The 19582-nt window shown below is 59.7% G+C and overlaps 6 protein-coding genes across 7 annotated transcripts; 3 read left to right on the top strand and 3 right to left on the bottom strand.

The window, feature by feature from the left end:
• Positions 1 to 115: 115 nt before the first annotated feature.
• On the bottom strand, positions 116 to 2486 carry SNX21 (sorting nexin family member 21). 2 transcript variants are annotated; one of them, XM_063404528.1, is made up of 3 exons: positions 1786 to 2486; positions 1504 to 1651; positions 116 to 1083 (listed from the first exon to the last, which is right to left on the bottom strand). In XM_063404528.1, exons 1-3 carry the CDS (start codon positions 2057 to 2059, stop codon positions 525 to 527), a joined length of 981 nt encoding a protein of 326 aa, XP_063260598.1. In that variant the 5' UTR covers positions 2060 to 2486; the 3' UTR covers positions 116 to 524. The 2 variants fall into 2 exon arrangements, with proteins under 2 accessions (XP_063260598.1, XP_063260597.1); XM_063404527.1 differs by having other exon boundaries at positions 116 to 1196; positions 1497 to 1651; positions 1786 to 2475.
• A 1436-nt stretch (positions 2487 to 3922) lies between these two features.
• Positions 3923 to 5817, top strand: TNNC2 (troponin C2, fast skeletal type). The gene is made up of 6 exons (XM_063402234.1): positions 3923 to 4035; positions 4794 to 4845; positions 4943 to 5086; positions 5173 to 5287; positions 5364 to 5500; positions 5579 to 5817. Exons 1-6 carry the CDS (start codon positions 4033 to 4035, stop codon positions 5608 to 5610), a joined length of 483 nt encoding a protein of 160 aa, XP_063258304.1. The 5' UTR covers positions 3923 to 4032; the 3' UTR covers positions 5611 to 5817.
• A 496-nt stretch (positions 5818 to 6313) lies between these two features.
• On the top strand, positions 6314 to 7283 carry LOC134554136 (regulator of G-protein signaling 9-binding protein-like). The gene is made up of 2 exons (XM_063404520.1): positions 6314 to 6661; positions 6754 to 7283. Exons 1-2 carry the CDS (start codon positions 6469 to 6471, stop codon positions 7185 to 7187), a joined length of 627 nt encoding a protein of 208 aa, XP_063260590.1. The 5' UTR covers positions 6314 to 6468; the 3' UTR covers positions 7188 to 7283.
• Positions 7284 to 7433: 150 nt separating this feature from the next.
• On the bottom strand, positions 7434 to 8954 carry UBE2C (ubiquitin conjugating enzyme E2 C). Its single transcript, XM_063404522.1, has 6 exons — positions 8670 to 8954; positions 8560 to 8587; positions 8328 to 8414; positions 7946 to 8150; positions 7754 to 7813; positions 7434 to 7626 (listed from the first exon to the last, which is right to left on the bottom strand). The coding sequence occupies exons 1-6, from the start codon at positions 8768 to 8770 to the stop codon at positions 7568 to 7570; spliced, it is 540 nt and encodes a 179-aa protein (XP_063260592.1). The 5' UTR covers positions 8771 to 8954; the 3' UTR covers positions 7434 to 7567.
• A 483-nt stretch (positions 8955 to 9437) lies between these two features.
• On the bottom strand, positions 9438 to 13886 carry DNTTIP1 (deoxynucleotidyltransferase terminal interacting protein 1). Its single transcript, XM_063404519.1, has 13 exons — positions 13727 to 13886; positions 13576 to 13646; positions 13331 to 13427; positions 13094 to 13192; positions 12528 to 12596; positions 12204 to 12260; positions 11896 to 11957; positions 11413 to 11458; positions 10891 to 10949; positions 10646 to 10706; positions 10263 to 10334; positions 9964 to 10019; positions 9438 to 9606 (listed from the first exon to the last, which is right to left on the bottom strand). The coding sequence occupies exons 1-13, from the start codon at positions 13811 to 13813 to the stop codon at positions 9468 to 9470; spliced, it is 975 nt and encodes a 324-aa protein (XP_063260589.1). The 5' UTR covers positions 13814 to 13886; the 3' UTR covers positions 9438 to 9467.
• A 3139-nt stretch (positions 13887 to 17025) lies between these two features.
• LOC134554134 (aspartate and glycine-rich protein-like) lies at positions 17026 to 18604 on the top strand. The gene is made up of 2 exons (XM_063404518.1): positions 17026 to 17184; positions 17697 to 18604. The coding sequence occupies exons 1-2, from the start codon at positions 17115 to 17117 to the stop codon at positions 18479 to 18481; spliced, it is 855 nt and encodes a 284-aa protein (XP_063260588.1). The 5' UTR covers positions 17026 to 17114; the 3' UTR covers positions 18482 to 18604.
• The last annotated feature ends 978 nt before the right edge of the window (positions 18605 to 19582 follow it).

Here is a 19582-nt window from a genome sequence, read left to right as displayed (position 1 = left end):
GCTGGGAGCCAGGAGAAGGGGATGAGGCAGCTCCCACCTCTGTGTGGAGGCTTGAGGCCTCCCACTAATGGTGCCCTGGGGTAGTGGGGCTGAACAGACACAGCAAGCGCCTTGCTCTTCTTCCTGCCAAGACTTTATTTAATAAAGTCCTTTCTATTTCGTAAGTTTCATGGGAACTTCCCGGCAAGAGCCCTGGACCCTGCCAGAAGCTTCCCTGTTCCCTTGCAAGGTGCCAGTACATCACAGCTAAAGTTTCAGCCACTCCAGGATCCCCTGCAGAGGGGGAGCAGCTTCTGGCAGCACCAGTGTGGGTGGTGGACCCCCATGAGTCCCCAGCCCCGCAAGTCAGACTAACCACAGAGAAAGTGCATTCAGGAGGCAGCTCCAGGCATGGGCTGTGCTGCCCGTGGGACTGCGGTGCTGCTCCCCTGCCCCACTGCCACCCACGGCATTGCCCTCACCATTCCCAGCTGCCACGGGCGTGAGCCCCCCACAACCCTCCCACCCATGTAGGCACAGGCAGCTCATTCCAGAGGCTCCTTGATCAGGCATTCCTTCAGGGAAGGCTGCTGCTGCAGGGGCAGCCCAGATTCCCGCAGGTCCTGCAGCCAGGCCTCTGAGTGCCGCTTGTCCTTGCCCACCTTCCAGGCCAGGTGGATGTGGGCCTGCAGGAAGGGTCGCAGGAGTGGGTGGCTGCCCTGGGCCTCCAGCAGCTGCAGCGCCTGCTCGCAGCAGCCATGGGCCTCGCTGAGCTGGTCCAGCTCCTGGTGGCAGACGGCCAGCCCAGCCAGTGTCAGCAGGAAGCGGCCGGAGCTGCAGACCCCCAGGCGGTCCTGCAGGCGGTAGGCGTTGGCCCAGGTGGCCAGGGCCTCGCGGTACATGCCGGTGCAGGTCAGGCGCTGTGCGGCCTGCAGGTCTGGCAGGAAGAAGAACTCGAGGAACTCAGGAGAGCGGCGGATCTCATCGATGGAGTGTAGATGGGACAAGAACTGTTCGAAGGCTCGGCTCCGCTTGGCAATGGTCTCAGCAGTGAAGTTCCGGCGCAGTCTCTTCCTGGGGAAGGCAACGCTGGCCATGTCGCAGCTGAAACGGCAGCGCAGGCGGCGGTTCAGCTGCTCAAAGTCTGAATAGCGCCGGGCAATGGTGGCAGGGGCCTTGTCAAACTGGCCAGAGCGGATCAGGTAGATGGTGTAGAGCTGTGGGGGAGGCAGGTGTCAGGCAGTGCTGTGGGCACTTGCTCCCGGCACCGTCACAGCAGGGTGTGCGGCCACAAAGGGGCTGGGGGAGTTTGCCCAGACAGAAGCGAGTGGACTGGGCTGCTGCAGCCGCAGCACCCATCAGCAATAGTTACCTGAGGCTCATCTGAGCCACCAGCACCATCCGTGCAGCACGGGGAAAGAGAAAAAAATAAGCGGCAGCCCCGTGGCATCCCTGCCCCGGGGAGAGAAGGACTGGTACCCACCCCGTGGCCGCCCAGCCGCGCCGGGCTCACTCACCACGTACTTGGAAGAGCGCTCGCTGACCACGCTGGCGCTGGTGACCTCGAAGAGCAGCCGCTGCGGTGCCAGGCTGCCCCGCGACCTCCGCCACAGCTCCTGCAGCTGCCGGGTCAGCAGGCTGCCGCCGGGACGCTCCGCCGCAGAGACCCACTCTGTGCCGGGAGAGCGGTGTCAGTGCCCTCCGTGGGGACAGGGCTCTGACATCTGTCGGGCTGCCGGACGCCACCATCACACGAGTGTCCCTGGAGTCACCTCAGTCCCCCCAGCTCACCACCCCAGCACCTGCCTCCGTCCTCCGTGCCCGCTGCCGCCCCCGGCGCCTGCGGCGGCTCCTCCAGCTCCTCGCTAGCTCCGTCCCCCTCCTCCTCCTCTTCCTCTTCGTCCTCGTGGCTGGTGAAACTCAGGGTGCCGCTGAGGCGCGTCGACAGCCCCTCGGTGTCGTCCTCCAGCTCCGAGCTCTCCGGGCAGTCCTCGGCCTCGCCGCCGCCGCCCGCCGGCTCCTCCCGGCCGCCCTCGCCGGCCAGTGCGTGCCGCAGCCGGTGCAGGATGCGGGCGGCCATCGCCGCCGGGGGCTCCGGGCCGGCACCGCGGCACGGCGGGGCCGGGGGCTGCCCACGGCGGCACGGCCCCGCGCGGGGACAGCCCGAGCCCGGGACACCCTCCCGGTGCCGGCCCCGCCCCGGTCCGTCCGCGCTGCCCCGGGCCGGGCCGAGATGAGCCGGCTGGTGCCGAGCGATGGCCGCTCTGCCACGGCTCGTCCCGGGATCCTCCCTGCGCGGCTCCGCCTCCGCCGGGAACCCGGATCGGGGTGGCGGAGCCGGCACCGCCCGGCACGGCCGGGATCGGGATCAGCCCCTGCGGCACCGTCCGGCACCATCGGCATCGGCTCTCCCGGCACTGCCCGGCACGGCCGAGGTCGGGATCGGTCCCTGCAGCATCGCCCGGGACTCTCGGATCAGAGTCAGGGCTCAGCCCGGCGCTGCCCGCAGCCCCTGCCTAGGAACTGACCCCGCCCTTCCCGGTCCCGGCTCTTCTGTCCCCTGTCCGGGACATCCTGGTCTGGCCGAGCCCCGGATATCTGCCCTGAGGCCGCAGGAGCTCGACACTCCGGTGCTCGGCGCTGTGGTGTTCCAGGGTCTTCATATCCCAATACCCTGGCATCACTGTGCCCTGACAGCCAGCTTCCCCAACACCCGTGTTTCCTGGTACCCTAGACCAGGCTCCCGATCCCACCGGGATGTCCCTCGGGCCACCTCGGCACCCTGCCACCCTGGCCCCAGTCGCCCTTACCATGCGCCCCATGGCCAGACTGCACCCCCAGCACTTGCCCGGCCTTTTTTAGTGCCTGTCTGCTCACTCCTCACCGCTTCCTTGGGAATGTCTATAAATATCGAGGAACCAGCCCAGCTGCTGCCATCGCTCTGTTCATCATTTGCTCACTGCACCCTGTTCCAGCACCCTGCACCCCGCCCGGGCTCAGATGGGACCCCTGAGCTTCCCTGGGCAGGGTGGGATGCACGAAGGGCTGGACTTATTCCCAGTTCCCACCTGATGAATGGGGATCCTGGCAAAACCAGGAGCCAGAAAACTGGCACTGGATGTCCCTGGCACTGAGACCTTATGGGATAGGGATCTGTCACCCTGACCCCACTGCACCCTGAGGCTCCGAGCACCACAGGGCAAGGGCCACTTGGCCAGTGCATCTCCAGAGCCACCAGCCCCAGCCAGTCCTGGCAGCAGTGGCTGGCATGACCTGCAAGTGTGAGGACTGAGCCTTCGAGGAGGCACCGGGCATAATTCCCACTCCTCAAGAAGCACGGAAATATGGAGCCATTTCCGGAACCAGGTGCCAGCATCACTGGGGACCCCAAACCATGGGGCTCATGCTCCACATCTCTCCAGGGACTTTGTGCCCCAGGCCTCACTGGGGACCCCTTCCTTATCTGAGGCAGGAGGCTGGAACACTGCTCTGCCTGGGTCCCCTGGGGCAGAAAATGGGGGTGAAGGGGGGGACGCTGCACCGGGGAAAATACCAGCTTGGTATTGGGAGCTTGGCCCAGGAAGGGCTGTGTTTTCAGGGGCCAGTGGGTGATAGTCTATGCCCCTTGCGAAGGGGGACCCTGTTCCCCTTACCCGCGTGATGATGACGGCTCGAGGGCTATTTTTAACCCCCTCATTGCTGAGTTGCCTTGGATGGGGGTGTTGGGGGTGGGCAAAGCTGCGCTCCTGCTGCAGCTTTGGTCTCCCTCCTGAAAGGCTTGAATTTCCATCCCAGCCTCATCCCCACGTTAATCCCAGCCCTTGGCCAATAAAGCTTTGGCTAAATTAGGTAAAGGCACCAGTTGCTAGTGAGAGGGGTTGGGTGCTGCCAGAGCGCTGATAGGCTGAGGGGGCCAGGGGGCAGTAGCTGGAGGCACATCCCACAGAGGAGACACTACAAATTGGGGTGCCAGGGGCATCACGAAGCTTCTGGGAGTTCCTGCTGCAGGAGCTGGTGATTCTCTGGGGGTGGGAAGCACCATAAATCCCCAAGATGGTAAGCACTCCTGTGTGCTGTGTGCTGTGTGCCATGTGCTGTGTGGCAGGACAAGACCTGACTGGGCAGGAGGCACCAGGGGGGTCTGGGCTGTGGAGGTGCCTCTGCAGAGGGCAGTAGGGATTTGGTCCCCAGTGCTGGGCTGACCATGGTGGTGAGGGCAGGGAAGCATTGGGGTGGTGCAGGGTCCCTGCAGGACAGATCTGAGGGTGACTATGTGGCTGCCGAGGGGGTGCAGGTTCCCAGGGACACCATCTCAGCCCTGTTGGGAGCTCAGGGCTGCACAGAGGCAGCGGTGGCAGGGGGTGGCTGAAAGCCGAGTGCTGGGTCATGCGACACAAGTGTCACTGCTGGCTCCATGGCTGGCCTGCGCCTCCAGGAGAAACTCGATCAGGGTTGACAGGTGCCACGACTGTAGCTCCAGCGATCCCTACAAGGGGAGCTGAGGAGATCCCAAAAATAGCACTGCATGCCCAGGATGCCAAGGCTGTACACAGAGACCATGACCCCTGTACAATGGAGCCCCCCAGATAGTGGGGGACTCGGGCAGGCAGCTCCCTGCAGCCCACCATGCTCATGGATGCCTGGAAGGCATCGGAACTGTAGGGGTTGCTGGTGTCTGTGGCTTGTGCCAGCACAGGATTGTCCTGCAGCAGGGCAGAGGCTCTTCCCACAGCCAGGCACTGTTGGGCCATGCTGTGTGAGGGGTCTCTGGCCTGATATGGGTGGCACAGTGACCCCTCTCCCTTGCCTTGCAGACGGACCAGCAGGCAGAAGCCCGTGCCTTCCTCAGTGAGGAGATGATTGCGGGTGAGTGTGGGGATGGCAGGAACAGGGGCCCGACATGGCCATGGTGCAAGGCCTGGCTCTGCCCTACTGCACAAAGACCTGACCTGTCTCTCCACAGAGTTCAAAGCCGCCTTCGACATGTTTGATGCTGATGGCGGTGGAGACATCAGCACCAAGGAGCTGGGGACGGTGATGAGAATGCTGGGCCAGAACCCCACCAAAGAGGAGTTGGATGCCATCATTGAGGAGGTGGATGAGGATGGTGAGCAGGCCTTGGTGGTTGGTGGCAGAGGTGGGTACTGGACCCTGGGCAGGCAGCCTGACCCATGCTTGGCTTCCTCCCCACAGGCAGTGGCACCATCGACTTCGAGGAGTTCTTGGTCATGATGGTGCGCCAGATGAAAGAGGATGCCAAAGGCAAGTCTGAAGAGGAGTTGGCCAACTGCTTCCGCATTTTTGACCGGTGAGTGTGGGGGTGAAGTGGCCCATCCTGTCTGTGGGGGCAAGTGAGGTCCCATCCCTCTCTCACCCTCCTACAGGAATGCAGATGGGTTCATTGACATTGAGGAGCTGGGTGAGATCCTGAGAGCCACCGGGGAGCCTGTCACTGATGAGGATATAGAGGACATGATGAAGGACTCAGACAAGAACAATGATGGTCGCATCGACTTTGATGGTGAGCAATGGCGCCAGCCAAGCACCTGTGTTGTGCACCCAGGCAGGGCCATGGGCTGAGGCTGCTGCTCTCTTGCAGAGTTCCTGAAGATGATGGAGGGTGTGCAGTAAGGGACCAGACATTCCTCAGGCCAGCTGCTGCACCCAGCCCTGCTCCTCTGCTGTCCAGGGAGCAGCAGCTCCACAGCATCTGGCCCTCAGCAGTGACTGGGACCTTGCTCTGTGCCAGGGTCCCAGTCTCATCTCACCACCGGCGGCTGAGCTTTTCCTCCTGTCTGTCACCTGTGGCTTTGATTCGAGCCTTAATTAAAGAGGAAAGGCTTGAGCTGCTGGTGCAGGATTTCACTGGGGTGAAATGCATGGGGAGGGGGCTGTGGCACTGTGTCCCTGCTCTGCTCCCCAGGGAGGGAACATGGGCGGGCTCAGGCCACAGAGCAGTGCTGCAGGGGCAGCCCAGAGTTGCAGTTCCCACGGACTCTTGGGCAGGTGCCAGTGCTGAGCTCAGTTTCCGTGCCGAGCAGCTCGTTCACATGCCAGAGGGTGAGGGAGCATGGCCCTGGCCCTGAGGGTCCTGCTCCAGGGCAGGGCTGTGGGACCACAGGGGTTCTAGAGAGCCACCACTGCCTGCCCCACTCTGGGACCCACATCTCCCACCCAGAGGACCTGACTATAAGGTGGAAGGGCAGAGCAGCCCCTTCCCTACAGGGGAAAGGTGACACTTGTCTCTGGCTCTCTCTGAAGAGGCTGTGCCAGCCTGCTGGGCATCACAGCTCCCTGGGGACCAGCTGGGGTGGAGGACAGCAGGGGGGATGAGGGGGGTAGAGTCCTCAGGGTGGGTGGAGCCACCGGACACAGCTCGGAGCTGGTCACACACCCGCAGCACAGCGCTGTGGCACAGAGCAGCCGAGCCCCTGGAGAGCCACCGACCACCGTGGGCATCCTGAACCTGCCCTGCTTTCATGGGGTGTGATGGCACCCGGCAGAAGGGACGTGTGCCGTGGGTGGGGGGCAGTGGGAACGTGTGCCACAGCCCAGGTCGCCCTCTGCAAGGCCACGGCCGGACACCGGCAGCTGGTGCTGCAGCTTGGGGGGAGCAGCGACAGCCCTCGGCTGCGTGAGGAGCGACGCAGGAGGAGCGCAGAGGCCTGTGAGCTCAGCATGGGTAAGGAGGGGACTGCCGTACTGGGCAGCAGCCACGGGAACCTCTGCACCCACACTGGGGCTGAGGAGGGGCTCAGCACTTCTATCCCACAGGATTGCGGCGGGCGCTGCTAGCGGGGCTGCGGCAGGAACCGGTGAGCCCTCTGGAGCGGCAGGAACTGGAGCGGCTGTGGGTGCTCTTCCTCTCTGCCCTGGAGCTCTTCCTGCAGGACCTGTACAGAGCCCAGCACCTCTGCCAGCTCTTCTCCATGCAAGGGGGTGGTATTGCCCCACTGCACACTGGGCTGGGGGGCTGGGGGCTGCCCAGCCGGCGAGGAGGGGGTGCCTCACAGCCCCCGACCACCCAGGGCTTGGAGGTGGAGATCGAGCAGGTGAGGGCCACGCTGGCAGAGATGGAGAGTGGAGCCAACATTCCACCATGGACAGTGGAAGCCACAGAGACCACACAGCCAGCAGAGACAAGCAGCACCATACAGAGAGCAACCTGGGGAGGCCCCTGTGCCGGGCACTGCTGTGGGGTGCTGTGAGCTAGGGGGGCAGCAGATAGCACCCCTGTTACAGAGCAGGGGACAGAGGCCCTATCTACACCTCTGCAGGTGATGGTGGGGGTTATTCCCACCCTGCAGAGGGAATGGGTCCACTCCAGGTCCCCAAATATTGATAAAGCTCCTGTTACCCCACAGGGGCCAGTGTCCCTTCCACCCTCCCCACCACACTCGCATAGGAGCCTCTGGGCACTCAGGGTGTGCCAAGGCTGCCACAGAATCCCCTGCTGAAGTTATAAATGTGCATTTATTTATACATTAACCGTGGCTCGGACTGCGACATTAATTTAAAAACAACCTATGATACAGGACACGGGGGACGGCCGGGAGGGAGTGGATATGTTGGGGGGCAGTGGTGATGGTCAGGTCTCCTGGCTCTTGCTCTGCTTGTTGTATGTCTCACGCACATACTTCTTGTAGGCTGAGGAGAGAGGGGGAACATGATGCCAAGGGCCTTGAGGCAGCGGCCAGGGCAGCTGTGGGGCAGGACTGTGCTGCTGCCCATCCCACTGAGAAGGGGGCAGAAGGGTTTTGCTCCAGGCACTCACCGACTTGGTTCTTCCAGAGCTCAGCGGCATGTGTGTTCAGAGGGCTGTCAATGTTTGGCTCTGGAAAGAGTGGCTGGGTTAGCTGGTATGGGGTGACCTGGATATCCTTGAGCCCTGATCTGGTTGGAGATCCCCACCATCACCACCACCCCTTCCCCCAGCACTCCACAGCAGTTTATCCATGAGACCCACCTGCCAGCAGGCTCTGTATGGAGAGCAGGATGGTGCGGACATCATACAGCGCCGACCACTTTTCCTTGAGGATGTCAAGGCAGATGTTGCCCTGGGTGTCGACATTGGGGTGGTAGCAAGGGGTCAGGAACCGCACCGTGGGTGCTGTGTAGGGGTACCCGCTGGGGAACTCCAGCGATAGCTTGTACCGCAGCTCCTCGTACGCCTGCGGGTGGGAGTCCAGGGGGACAGGAGTCAGGGGGGACCGTAACCCCAGAGGGAGGGGAAAGCCTCCGGGAAAAAGAGGTACAGGGGCAGTGGAGGGCAGGGATCACCCTCAGCTGAAGGGAGGAAGGTGGGGCAGGGTCAGGGTCCCCCCCCAGACAGGGATCTCGCCTCTCACCGTCCCGGCGGCGCCGTCAATGGTCCCGATCCACTTGAAGAGGTTGTCGGACTCGGGGAAGGCAGAAATGCCTTTATCACCAGACATCTACGGGGGCAGCGCGTCAGGGCGGGGCCCGGGACACCCCGAGACACCCCCACACCAGTTCAGCCCGAGGTGCCTCTGGGACTCCCAACCCCCGGCTTGGTCCCAGGATCCCCAAACCCCAACTCAGCCCCGGGGCCCTACTCACCATCAGCGCCATCAGTTCTTGCTGCAACCTGCGGGGAAAGCGCACGTTACCGGCCGGCTCACCGGGGCAGCCCCCACCCTCACCCCGGCCCCGGCCCCGGCCCCGCTCACCTCTTCCCCACCGCGCCGCGGGCCGCCGTGGCTCCGGTCTCGGCCGCTTTGCGGGCGGCTGCGCTGGACACGGCGGCGGGGTCGGCGTTCTGTGAGGCCATAGCGGCTCCCGGGGCACAGACCGGCACACCGGCCTCCGGCCGCCACTGCCGGTGGGTCACGGGCTGGAGGCGGCTCCCGCTCCCGGGCGGCGCCGCACCGGGCTCCGCTGGCTCCTTCCCTCAGTCCCGCTCGGGGCAGGCCTCGGGCCCCGCTGCGGCTCTGCCGATGCCGAGCAGCAGTCAGGGCTCCCCTAGCGGGGCTCCCCGGTGCCGAACGGCGGTGCCTGGGGCTCTCCCGTGCGGCGGCGGCCCGATCCCAACTCCCGTTCTAGACGCTGTCCGGCTCAGGAGCAGCTCGGTCCCGACCCCTTCTTCAGTGCAAGAGCGGCTCGGTCCCACCCCCTCTCCGGTGCAGGAGCGGCTCGGTGGCAGCCCCGATCCCGGACGCTCTCCGGTACACCCGCCCCGCGCGGCCCCGCCTGCTCCCGCGCCCCGTTTGAATATTTCCGCGTGCGGGCCCCCACCAATCAGCGCGCAGCCCCGTTCGAGCCGGCCAATCACCGCCCGCCGAGGATGCAGCTCCCACGGTAACGGCCAGCGGCTGCTGATGAGCATCGCCCACTGACGCACAGCGCTGTGATTGGTCAGCGCCCCGCGGGGGGCGGAGCCACGGGGCCCGCAGGCCCTTAAATGGCCGGACAGCCCCGGTGCGCAGGAAGCGGCGAGGTGGGAGCCAAGCGGCTTTATTGGGGGAGCATCAGGGTTCGGGGGGATCCTCGGGGGGCGCCACGTCCCCCCCGCGGCGAAGCGTCTCCATGTGCTTCTGCATCTTCTCAGTCATCCAGGCTGGTGGGATGAAGGGCTTCAGCTCTTCCAGCCGCAGATCAACAGAGTCCCTGGGGAGGAAGGAGGGTGAGGTGGAGGGACTCCAGTAACCATTGCTGACCCCAAACCCACCATATCCTCTGGCACTCATCAGTACCAAGCCCAAACCCACCACAGATCTCAATCAGGACTGAGCCCAAACCTACCTTGGACCTGCAACCAACACCACATCCAAACCTTAAGTTGCCCACCATGGCCCCCTGGGTACCAAACCCCAACCATAACCGAGCCCCCCAGCTATCATGAATAGAGTCCCTCCAGCACAGGACACCCCTGCAATGCAGCAGTGAGGGGGGACATGGTGGAGACCCCCAGGGAAGCAGCCCCAGGCACAGCAGCACCTTCAGAGTATCTGCTTTGGTCCTCACCTGTAATCCTCACTGGCTGCCAAATCCCGAATGTCCTCTTCAATGAGGAGGTAGGCCTGTGGCACAAGGCGGGAGACACCTCAGGGTGCCTGCAAGGGACAGCCAGGGCAGGGCCACATCCCCCAGCCACCGCCCTGTCCCCATGGGTGCCAGCTGTGCCACCTTGCCCCCGTCCCAGTCCTGTCGGCAGGGGATGGACCTTGGCAGCGCTGTGCCCCGTGCCCTGCCAATCCTCCTGCCACCGCCGCCTGGCCCGCGGCTCCTCCGCCCGTGTGGGCCCTGTGCCCGGCCGTACTCACCATCTTGCCCCCAATGGCCCTCATGTGCTGCTGCTCTGTCAGCCAGTGCTTATCCTGCGGGTCGGCCGCGTACTGCAATAAAGCAGCAAGGACCGAGCTGAGAACAGGCGGCAGACCCTCCCCAAGGGCCCCCTCCTGCAGGGTGCTGTGCCCTGCTCCGCTCTGCCCCCGCTCCGCCTGCCCTGCTCCAGCCTCGGCCCTGGCTCTGGCAAGCCCGCCGCCTTGGCAGGCACGCGACACCATGGGCTCGTGTTCTGTGTGCTGGCCAGGCCTTGGGAATGTGCTCCAAGATAACAAACAAGGGCATGGGGGAGGAAGTAAACAAGGGAGCTGAAGCCACGCTCCCAATTCCCATGGGAAACCATCCGGCTGTGGCACCTGACCTTAAAGAGGTGGGGATGCTTGATGTAGAGTCGCCCTCTTGTTCCTCCCATCCCGAGAGCTCTGCAATAGGAACAGGAGGGGTGTTAGGGTTGTGGGGAGGGCAGCTGTGGTGGTGGCACAGGGACACCCCTCTCCTCCCCAAGCCCTTCCTACTGCTTTTGAGGCAGAGAAGCGAAGTGACGGGAGGAGTGTCACGGGCTCCTGCCTGGGGACACCACCCTCCATCAACAGGGCCGTTCCTTACTTGTTTGCTCGAGATCCCAGCACAAAGGTTGTGGTTTCAGTCAGTCGGGATGGATCCCACTACAGAGCAATTGGAAAAGGGGCAACATTAGAAATGAAGTTGCTGCTGGCCATGGTCCACAAGCCTTGGCTCTCTAACAGGGAACTTTGGAGCTGCCTCCAGATTGGGAGGGAGGGAGCTGGCCAGACCTCCAGCCTTCCGCAGGGGAGGGATGTTACATTCTGTCTGGGCTGATGTAAGCAGTTTCCCTCGTGGGAAACACTTGTGGGACTCTCCTGGCTACTCCTGGTCTCCTCAGGTCTCCCTCAGCGGCAGCACACCGCAGGGCTACAGGCCACGGTGCCTGGGGAGACCAGCAAAGGCCTCCGGGCACTTCGCTTCCTCTTCTTGCTCCACCCCTGCCCAGGGCCCCATCAGGGCAGAGCACAGCCCCGCTGTCCTGTGCTCCTGCAGCTGCAGGGCTCTGCCAGTGGGAACAAAGGGGAGGAGAGAGGGAGCCCAGCAGTGTCGGACAGCTAATACCTTTGGTCCATCCCTTTTCACAGGCTCAGAGACTTTGAGCTTCCACCTGAGGGGAAGGAAAACACAGTGAGAATTGAATCCCAGTGGGATCAGCTTAGTCACCACCAGCAGCAGGGAGTGAGCCCAAGCCCTTCCAGATCCACCCTTTTTCACACCCTCCATTCCTCCACAGTGCCCAGCTTTGGACCCTCAGCTTTGCTGCACATTCTGGCTGCCAGATCCCACCATCCTCCATGTCTCACCACTCACTCTGGATGGTCCATCTAGAATTTTTCATCCCTCTAGGCCTGTTTAAAACCTTTTCTTTGAAGGTCTTTGCCTCCTGAAGAGAACACCTCAACCCAACCCTGCTTCTGCCCACACCCAGAACTCCCATCACCTCTCTGCAGGGGAGCAGTCTGTGGGGTTTCTGTGCTCCCCACAGGCAGCCCCATTCCCCCTGCCCTCCCAAAGCAGGGCCTCCAGCTCAGGGTTTGTACTCACGGTGCCATGCCTGAGACTCCACGGTCATTTGACAGGCTCTGTCCTGGAGGCCGCCCCTTCCTCTGCATGAAGAAACCCTTCTGTGACTCAGCTGTGCTGAGGGAACCCTCTCAGCAACCCTCCCTCTCCCAGAGAACCTGCTTCTTCTTGTGTCACAGGCAAAAACATTGCCTGACACCAGAGTGAGCACCTCCAATGCCTCAAAAAAGCTGCCTGTGCACCTCCATGCACTCACACGGTGGGAATGACTAGGAATGAGGGCTAGGCTTCCCAAAACATAAAATTCCTTGTGGGGAAAACCATCTTACCTTTTTCGGAACGGGGCTCCCTCGACGGCTCAGCTCCTCATCCATTTGTCGGGCACGCTGGAAGAAGAAGGGCAGTGGGATGAGCAGGGCTCTTCTCCCTTCCTGCCCAGGTGAACACTGACCCCAGCCCACCTCCATGAGCAGCACTGAACTGCAACAAGCAGCACCTGCACCTGAGATTCTCCTTGCCCTGTATTCCCTTCAAGCCAAATATCCCCCACTACCGCACTGGCAGCCAAGAAGAGCCAGAGAACAAAGTGATCCCGACTCTTTTCCCAGCTCTCACAAGTCATTTAAACCTCTGTGTACAATCACAACAATTACCTTTGGCACTGCCTGCTCATGGGGCAACCTGGGAACCACCTTTTTGCCATCGGAGAACAACAGTTTGGCCTGCAGGAAGACAAAGAAGGTTCCACAGATTCCGGGCTCAGAGAGGGCCCCATAAGCAACCCCCCTCTACATATCTGCCTAAAAGCCCTGCAGCAGCTTTGCTTTTGGAGTGCTACCAGGCCATGCTTCCACAGACAGCCAGATGCAAAAGCACAACCTGAGCATGATGAATTCTGGCAAACTGGCAGATAAGCAAGATGTGAAAGGAAAAAGTCCTGCCCTACCCCACCAGGACCCTCTGATGGGTGCTGAGGGGCAGTTTCTGTGGGACTGCAGCACTGTGCCATGTTCCTACAGCAGCAGTGAGAAGAAGCAGCATGAGCTGCCCAGCCCTGACTGGTCCTTTCTTCCCAGTGAGAATCAATCCCAACACAGCAGTCACACGAGGGCTGCAGATGTCCCCTGATGCTGACAGCAAAGCTGTTAAGAGGGAGACACACTCTAGCCAGGCTGCTTTGCTTGGCTGGGCACCCAAGAAGCAGCTCACCAGCACCCACCTGCTCCAGGCAGCTCCTACAGGTCTCCTGGATGAGCTGCTCTGGGTCCACCTCCTCCCCAACGTTATCACGCACGTTGATCGCTGCTGTCTGGAAAAACTGGAGAGGAACAGACAGGGGAGGGTGACAGCCTGTGCAGGGTGGGCTCAGCTCCCAGAAAGGCACAATGGCCTCGGTGGCAGCCGAGCTGTCCCCGTGCACCTGCTGCTGCTGCTGCTGCCCACCCCCAGCGCTCACCTTCATGTACTTGTTGAAGATGCCCCGGATCTCCTCGTTGATGCTGGGCTGCAGCACAGCGCGCAGCAGGTCCATGGACACGCTCGGGTCCGTGAAGCTGCGGGTGGAGCGGTCAAGGAGGGGGACGTGGAACCCCCTGCCCCGGCCCAGTCTAAACCGATCCTCCCTCCGCCCGGTGCCCACCCCGGTCCCGCTGTTCCACCCTCCCCCTCCATCCACCGTGCCTCCTCCCGGTCCCGTCGTACCTGGTGGTCATCTGGGAGCGCCGCCCGCGCCGCTGCACCTGCCGGTGCTTGATCATGATGTTCCAGGGGCTCTGCGGGACACACGCGTCAGCCGCGGCCCCGCCGCCCGCTGCCCGCCCGGCCCGGCCCGGCCCGCCCGGCCCCTCCTCACCGTGCTGACCAGCTGCTCCTCCGCCTCGCCCGGGCCCTCCTCGCCCGGCGGCCCCGGCTGCTGCTCCGCATCGCGGGCGGCGCCCATGGCCCCGCTCCCGGCTGCGGTGCGAGCGACCGGATGCGCGGGGATCCCGCGTCCGCATCATCGGGCCCCGACGGATGTGACGCCGAGCCGGGCAACGGGGCCGGGCGGGCCGGCGGCGGCAGCGGGGAGGGGGCGGCGGGGATGACTCCCGGTGTGTGCTCGGGGAGCCCCGGGCTCGCAGCGTGCCCGCCCTGACGGTGCCGCCGGAGCGCTGGCCGCCGCCCCCCGGGTGTCCCCGCAGCCCCCCGGGTGTCCCCGCCGCCCCCCCGGGTGTCCCCGCAGCCCCCCGGGTGTCCCCGCCGCCCCCCGCGGCGGGCTGAGCGGTCCCGGAGGGCGAGGCAGGGCATCCTGAGTGCCAGAGTCTTACACTGACCCTGTCCCACCCAGAGCAGGGTCTGTCGCACACGTGGCCTGTGGCCCTGAGACCCCAGTACCTGTAGCTGGGGTGTGAATGCCGTGTTTCCATGATCTGTGTGTTCCTCGTATAAATTTCCCTAGTATCTGTGTTTCCTCGTATAATTCTTTAGGGAATCTCATTGCTTCTCTGAGCAAACAGCCCAAAACAGCATTTCTTCATCTTGTCTAATGTGTGCAGAATAGTCAAAACAACTTTTCTGTTGTTTTCCAGATAATCTCACCCGGTGTTGTGGTCAAAGAGAAGCTTTTCTGTTGAATCAGCTGGATAACAATTTGTGTTGATAAACCATTTACTATTTTGCTGGTAACATTCTTCCTCATTCCAGGATGATTCAGTGGGAGAAACCAAGCAAAGGGGATTTGCCCGAGTGCAGGGTGGGTCTCGCTGTGCACAGCAGGGGTGTGTTCCAGCTGCCATCTCCAAGGGCTGTCCCTTTCCTATGTGCCAGTGGGGCAGCCTTGAGCTGTGCTGGGGGGGAAAGTGGGATCTCCCTCCCACCAGCTTTGCCAGATGCTCCATCTTGTGTCATTTGTGTTCAAGGGATGAGTGCATGTGGCACTTGGACCTGTGATCTAATTGGTAAGGTGGTGATCAGTCAAAGGTTGGATTTGATGATCTCAGAGATATTTTCCAACCTAATCATTCTGTGGTTCTGTGAACAATGTTGTGGGGCTGTGTTGGTGCCTCCAGAGGATGTGCTGGTGTCTCTCAGCACTGTCACTGCAGCCTGTGGCTGTGTCCCCTCAGTGTGACTCTTCTGCTGCAGCTGTTGGCTCAGCAGTGACCACACTGGGATCCCATGGAAGCCTGGAGTGGCTGTGGGAGCAGAGGCTGCTGACTCATGGGGATGTGCTGAAAGAAGCTCCTGCCTTTGTCCCCTTCCTGCTGCTGTGGCCAGGACTGCACCAGCCCGGGGTAACCTTTGGGCTGTTAGACAAACCCAGTGGCGGATGTGGGGCCAACCAGGTCACCATCAACACTGACATAACTTCATTATCATCAGCACTGGGCTGCTTGTGCACATATTTTGGCTGCTCCAAGTTATCAGCTACAAAAACTGGATGTTGCCCAGAGGGGAGGAAGAATATCTGTGGCTGTAGGAACCCTCAGGGAAAGGTGAGGAGAGTGATACTGTTGATCTGTGAGACTGGCTTGTGCTCTGTACCCACCTTGATGGATAAATTGTCCCTTGTGTTTATTTGAATCAAGTGAGGCTGAGATCAGATCTTTGGAAAAGCTTTCCAATTAACAAGAAGACTTCAATCCTGGAACAAATTCCCAATGATGGAGTCACCGCTTTTGCAGGGAGAGGGATATCTTTTCAAGAGTGTGTCGGAACATCTGTCAGGGATCACCTGCATCTAACTGATGTGATGCCTTATTTGGGTCTCCAGGCCCTGATTTTTGATGATATTTTTTCCATGGATCTGTGTGGTAGGTGCATGTCTGCCAGACACAAATACCTGGTGCACAGCTGAGGTTACTCATGTTCCTGTTTAATTCCCAGGGAGACTTTGGACAAGTCCCTCTGACCCTCAGTATCCTCAGGTGTTCATTTTGTCAGATCAATTTGTTTGTGAGACATTCTCCTCCATTAGTTCCCTAAATGTTATCCAGGATTATGGTCTGCTAAAACAGAAATGTGCCAGAATCACAGTGTTGTTCCCAGAATGAGGAACCACCAAGCAAGCATGGGGACAGCAGCAGTGCTGAGCTCTCCATCGTGGCACTCCTGAGGTTGGAAGGAGTCCTGCGATCCCTCAGGTTGTTCCAGATGGTTTGCCAGGTGCGTGGAAGGGAGTTGGCACTGCTGCTCCGGGGTGTCCGGCTCGGTGGTGATGAAGAGCCACAAGAATGTGCGATAAGCACCGGGCCGTCGGGTTCCGCCAGGAGCCGCCAGGTGTGGAGCACCGCATCTCCGGTGGACACAGGTGGCTTGTGGAGGAACTACATCCACCTTGACTCACGGCAGGAGGAGAAGGATAAACCTGTACTTAAACATTTTTCTTGCCATCAGCCCTCTTCCCACACAGATTTGTGGAGATTTGTGCAGAGCTGTGCTCCTTCCGTTGCGCTGTCCCTGCATTGTCTTGATGTGATGTTGATGGAAAGCTCTTTGAACATGACTTTGCTTTTCCAGTGCTCCTGTCAAGTGCCAGCTTGTCCTGTGATAAGGGGGGTCCTGGGAAGGCCATGAAGCAGGAGGACCATGGGGCTGGGAGACAGCATTAACTTGCTCAGGAGACTTTGAGCTCATTTGTGCGTCTAAACCTGGCAACTGACAGTAGGAACACTGAACGAGCTGGAGCACTCTGCTTGGGAATGGATGGTTCAGAAACAGGTGCTCAAATGAAGCCTTGAATATTTGACCTACAAAAATCTGCAAAGAGTCTTACATGTGAAACAGTAGCCTTGAATGGAGGGCATTTTGCATGTGGAACAAGAGAGCTCCTGGTGCTGCTGCCAGGTGCTCTTGCCCTGTTCTTGTTCTATCCGGGATGGCAGGGCCAGGACAGGCTCCTGCCTGCAGCAGAGCCCAGCACTGGGGCAGAGCCTGGCACTGGGGTCACTGCTGTTGATAAAGATCATCCTAGGGATTCCTGTTGAGAGCTGGAATGAAGAATCTGCCTCTGTGCAGTCCTGGTTTCCCCTCTGTCCTCCAGTCCTTGTGCTATCCTCCTTGGAGTGCCACCAAGTCTGGATCCTGCTCCTGCCGTGGCTGTGGGTGGAGCTGGAGTGGCTCTTCGGTAAACAGAATTAGTGGCAATTCTGGGAGGTTCCTGAAGTCACCTATGAGCTGCCTCCTCCCATCCTGGACCCGGGCTGCCTGCAAGGCTCTTTAAATTGCCGGTTGGCACAGCCCTGCACACAGACTTCATCAGCATGGCACGAAGCATCCTCCTGCTGGGGCTCCTCGCCCTGTGGGTGCAGCTGCAGGCAGCACCCATTGCAGGCAAGTATGGGTGGGTGGGGAGAATATTTAAGAATATTTTTTCCTTATTTTCATAGAACCACAGGTATTTTGCAGGTGCTGGCAGGTGCCAGGCTGCTGCCTTGTGAGGGCCAGGGAAGCCATGGTGGGAGTGGGGTGGGACGAGCCCAGGTGATGTGGGGCTCACTGCAGTGCCACAGCTCACTGTGGCACAGTGCCATCTCTCCCTGGCTCCCCAGCACAGCCAGAGCCACGTGTGGCTTCTGGCCCCAGGGCAGAGGTGCCCAGGATGGCCCCTCAGGCACCAGCCCCACCATGACACTGCCATGAGCTGGGAAGCACCAGCATGGCTTGGGCTGAGTCGCCTCAGCATTCAGGGCAGCAGGGGTCAGGCAGAGCCCTGAAAACCCACCAGGAAAAGCTGCAGAGGAGAAGACAGCACAGCATCGTGATAAACTGGGCTGCTGGGTGGGAGCAGCGGATGGGAGGGCAGCAGGCTGGGGCTGATGCTGCTGCTTTCTGCTCTCCTACAGAGTTCCATGGAGTAGCTCCAGCTGGGTGGCCACCACCACCAGGGCAGCTGGGAAGTGTCCTGAGCCTTGAGGCTGGGAAAGAGCCCAGCATGATGCCTGGCAATGATGATGGTAATGGTGACAATGACAACAACAGCTCCAATGGCAGGTGTTGTGACTCCAGTAGCCATGAAACTGGTGACTCCAATAGCCATGAAACCGGTGATGGTGGCAACAATGCCAATGGCTACGGTGATGATGGCAATAAAAATCAGCTGTGTGATGGCAGTGACCATGATCATGGTGACAACGACAGTGGTCATGGTGATGGTGATGGTGATGGTGCTGATGGTGTCAACGGTGACAATTCCAATAGCAATGAAGATGGTACTGATGGGGATAAAAATAAAAATGACCTTTCTGATGGGAAGGGCAATGACAACGATAAGGGTGACAATGACAGTGATGATGGTGATGATGGTGATGATGGTGATGATGGTGACGATGATGATCATCATGATGATGATGACGATGATGGTGATGATGATGATGATGATGGTGGTTATGATGGTGATGATGGCAATGATGATGGTGATGATAGCATCAATGATGAAAATTCCAATAGCAATGAAGATGGTGATGATGGCATCAGTGATGAAAATTCCAATAACATTGAAGAGGATGATGATGATGACATCAACAGTGACAGTTCCAATAGCAGTGAAGATGGTGACTCCAGTGACAATGAATATGATCTCTCCGATAGCAATGAAAATGGTGGTGATTATGGGAGGTGGAGATTTTAGATTGTAAAGGTGTAATTGCCCTGGGATTTTCAGAGATTTTTGGATTCCTCTTTTGTGGCACACAGCTCAGGCTACCAGATTTCACAATTGATCTGTGCCAATAAATGTATCTAGTGAACATGAGAGCTTAGTGTCAAAAATTTCTTTAACAGCCTGGCAACCCAAATGGGGCACTTGGTCACTTGGCTGTTTTCTTCTAAGCACCAGATACCCAAATTTGCAGCAGTGGTTGGTTTCACCCAGGAGCTCTGGAGTAAGAAAGGACTGAGTAGTGAGTGTCAGATCTCTAAAGGAGGTTTAAGTCCTGCCTTCTACAAGTTTGACTTTTGTGGGGTTTGGGAAAGATGAGCAATGTACCTGGCATAAGGAAGGGGATGCCCTTAGCTGAGGTACTGCAGAAGTGGGAGAAGATAGCTGGCACTATTAAATGATCTCTAAAGCTCACAGTGATGTTATGCCAGGAGGAATGGCCATATATTACTTGGCATGCTGGGGCAAGACCTGCAGAAGTGTAGTTTCAAATAGACTGTTTTGATTTGCCTTCAACATAGATGACAGGACTGATACACAGGGCAGATGGGCTATTGATCTGTATGGGATAACTGAGCTTGGGAAAAGCAGCATCTCGGGAGTGGGGCTGGTATGTGATATTCTGAGGTAAATTCTAGCCCAGACCCTGCTCCTCCCTGTGTGCCCACTGAAAAAGATTTTCCACTGTCTGTTCCTGTTCCTGTTGCTCTGCTTTGTGTGCTCACTGCTACTTCACCTTCAACTGCCCCAATCCAGTATGGACAAATTGTGTGAGTACTGTTATTAATGAGCAGCCAGCAATTTTAAAATTTATATTCATTCATCCTGGATTGAAGGAGATTAAGTGTTGTGGGCTACTAACATGCCAAGGCTGAGGGAAGATGCAGAGCAATGTGCTCAATGATTTTCTTTCAAATTTGTGCTCCACATGATGAAAACTGGCATGACTGGAAAGCTGTGGAAGAAAAGCTAAAGGTGGCCAGGGACTGGATAAAAGATGAAAAGAGGAAATGAATATTTTGTAAGATATTAGAGACCTGCATAGAAGCTGCCTGGTAGGATAAGAAAAAT

Source organism: Prinia subflava, chromosome 8 (assembly GCF_021018805.1).
Source record: "Prinia subflava isolate CZ2003 ecotype Zambia chromosome 8, Cam_Psub_1.2, whole genome shotgun sequence".
In the NCBI taxonomy this organism is placed as follows: domain Eukaryota; kingdom Metazoa; phylum Chordata; class Aves; order Passeriformes; family Cisticolidae; genus Prinia; species Prinia subflava.
This window is presented reverse-complemented; position numbering and strand designations above follow the sequence as displayed.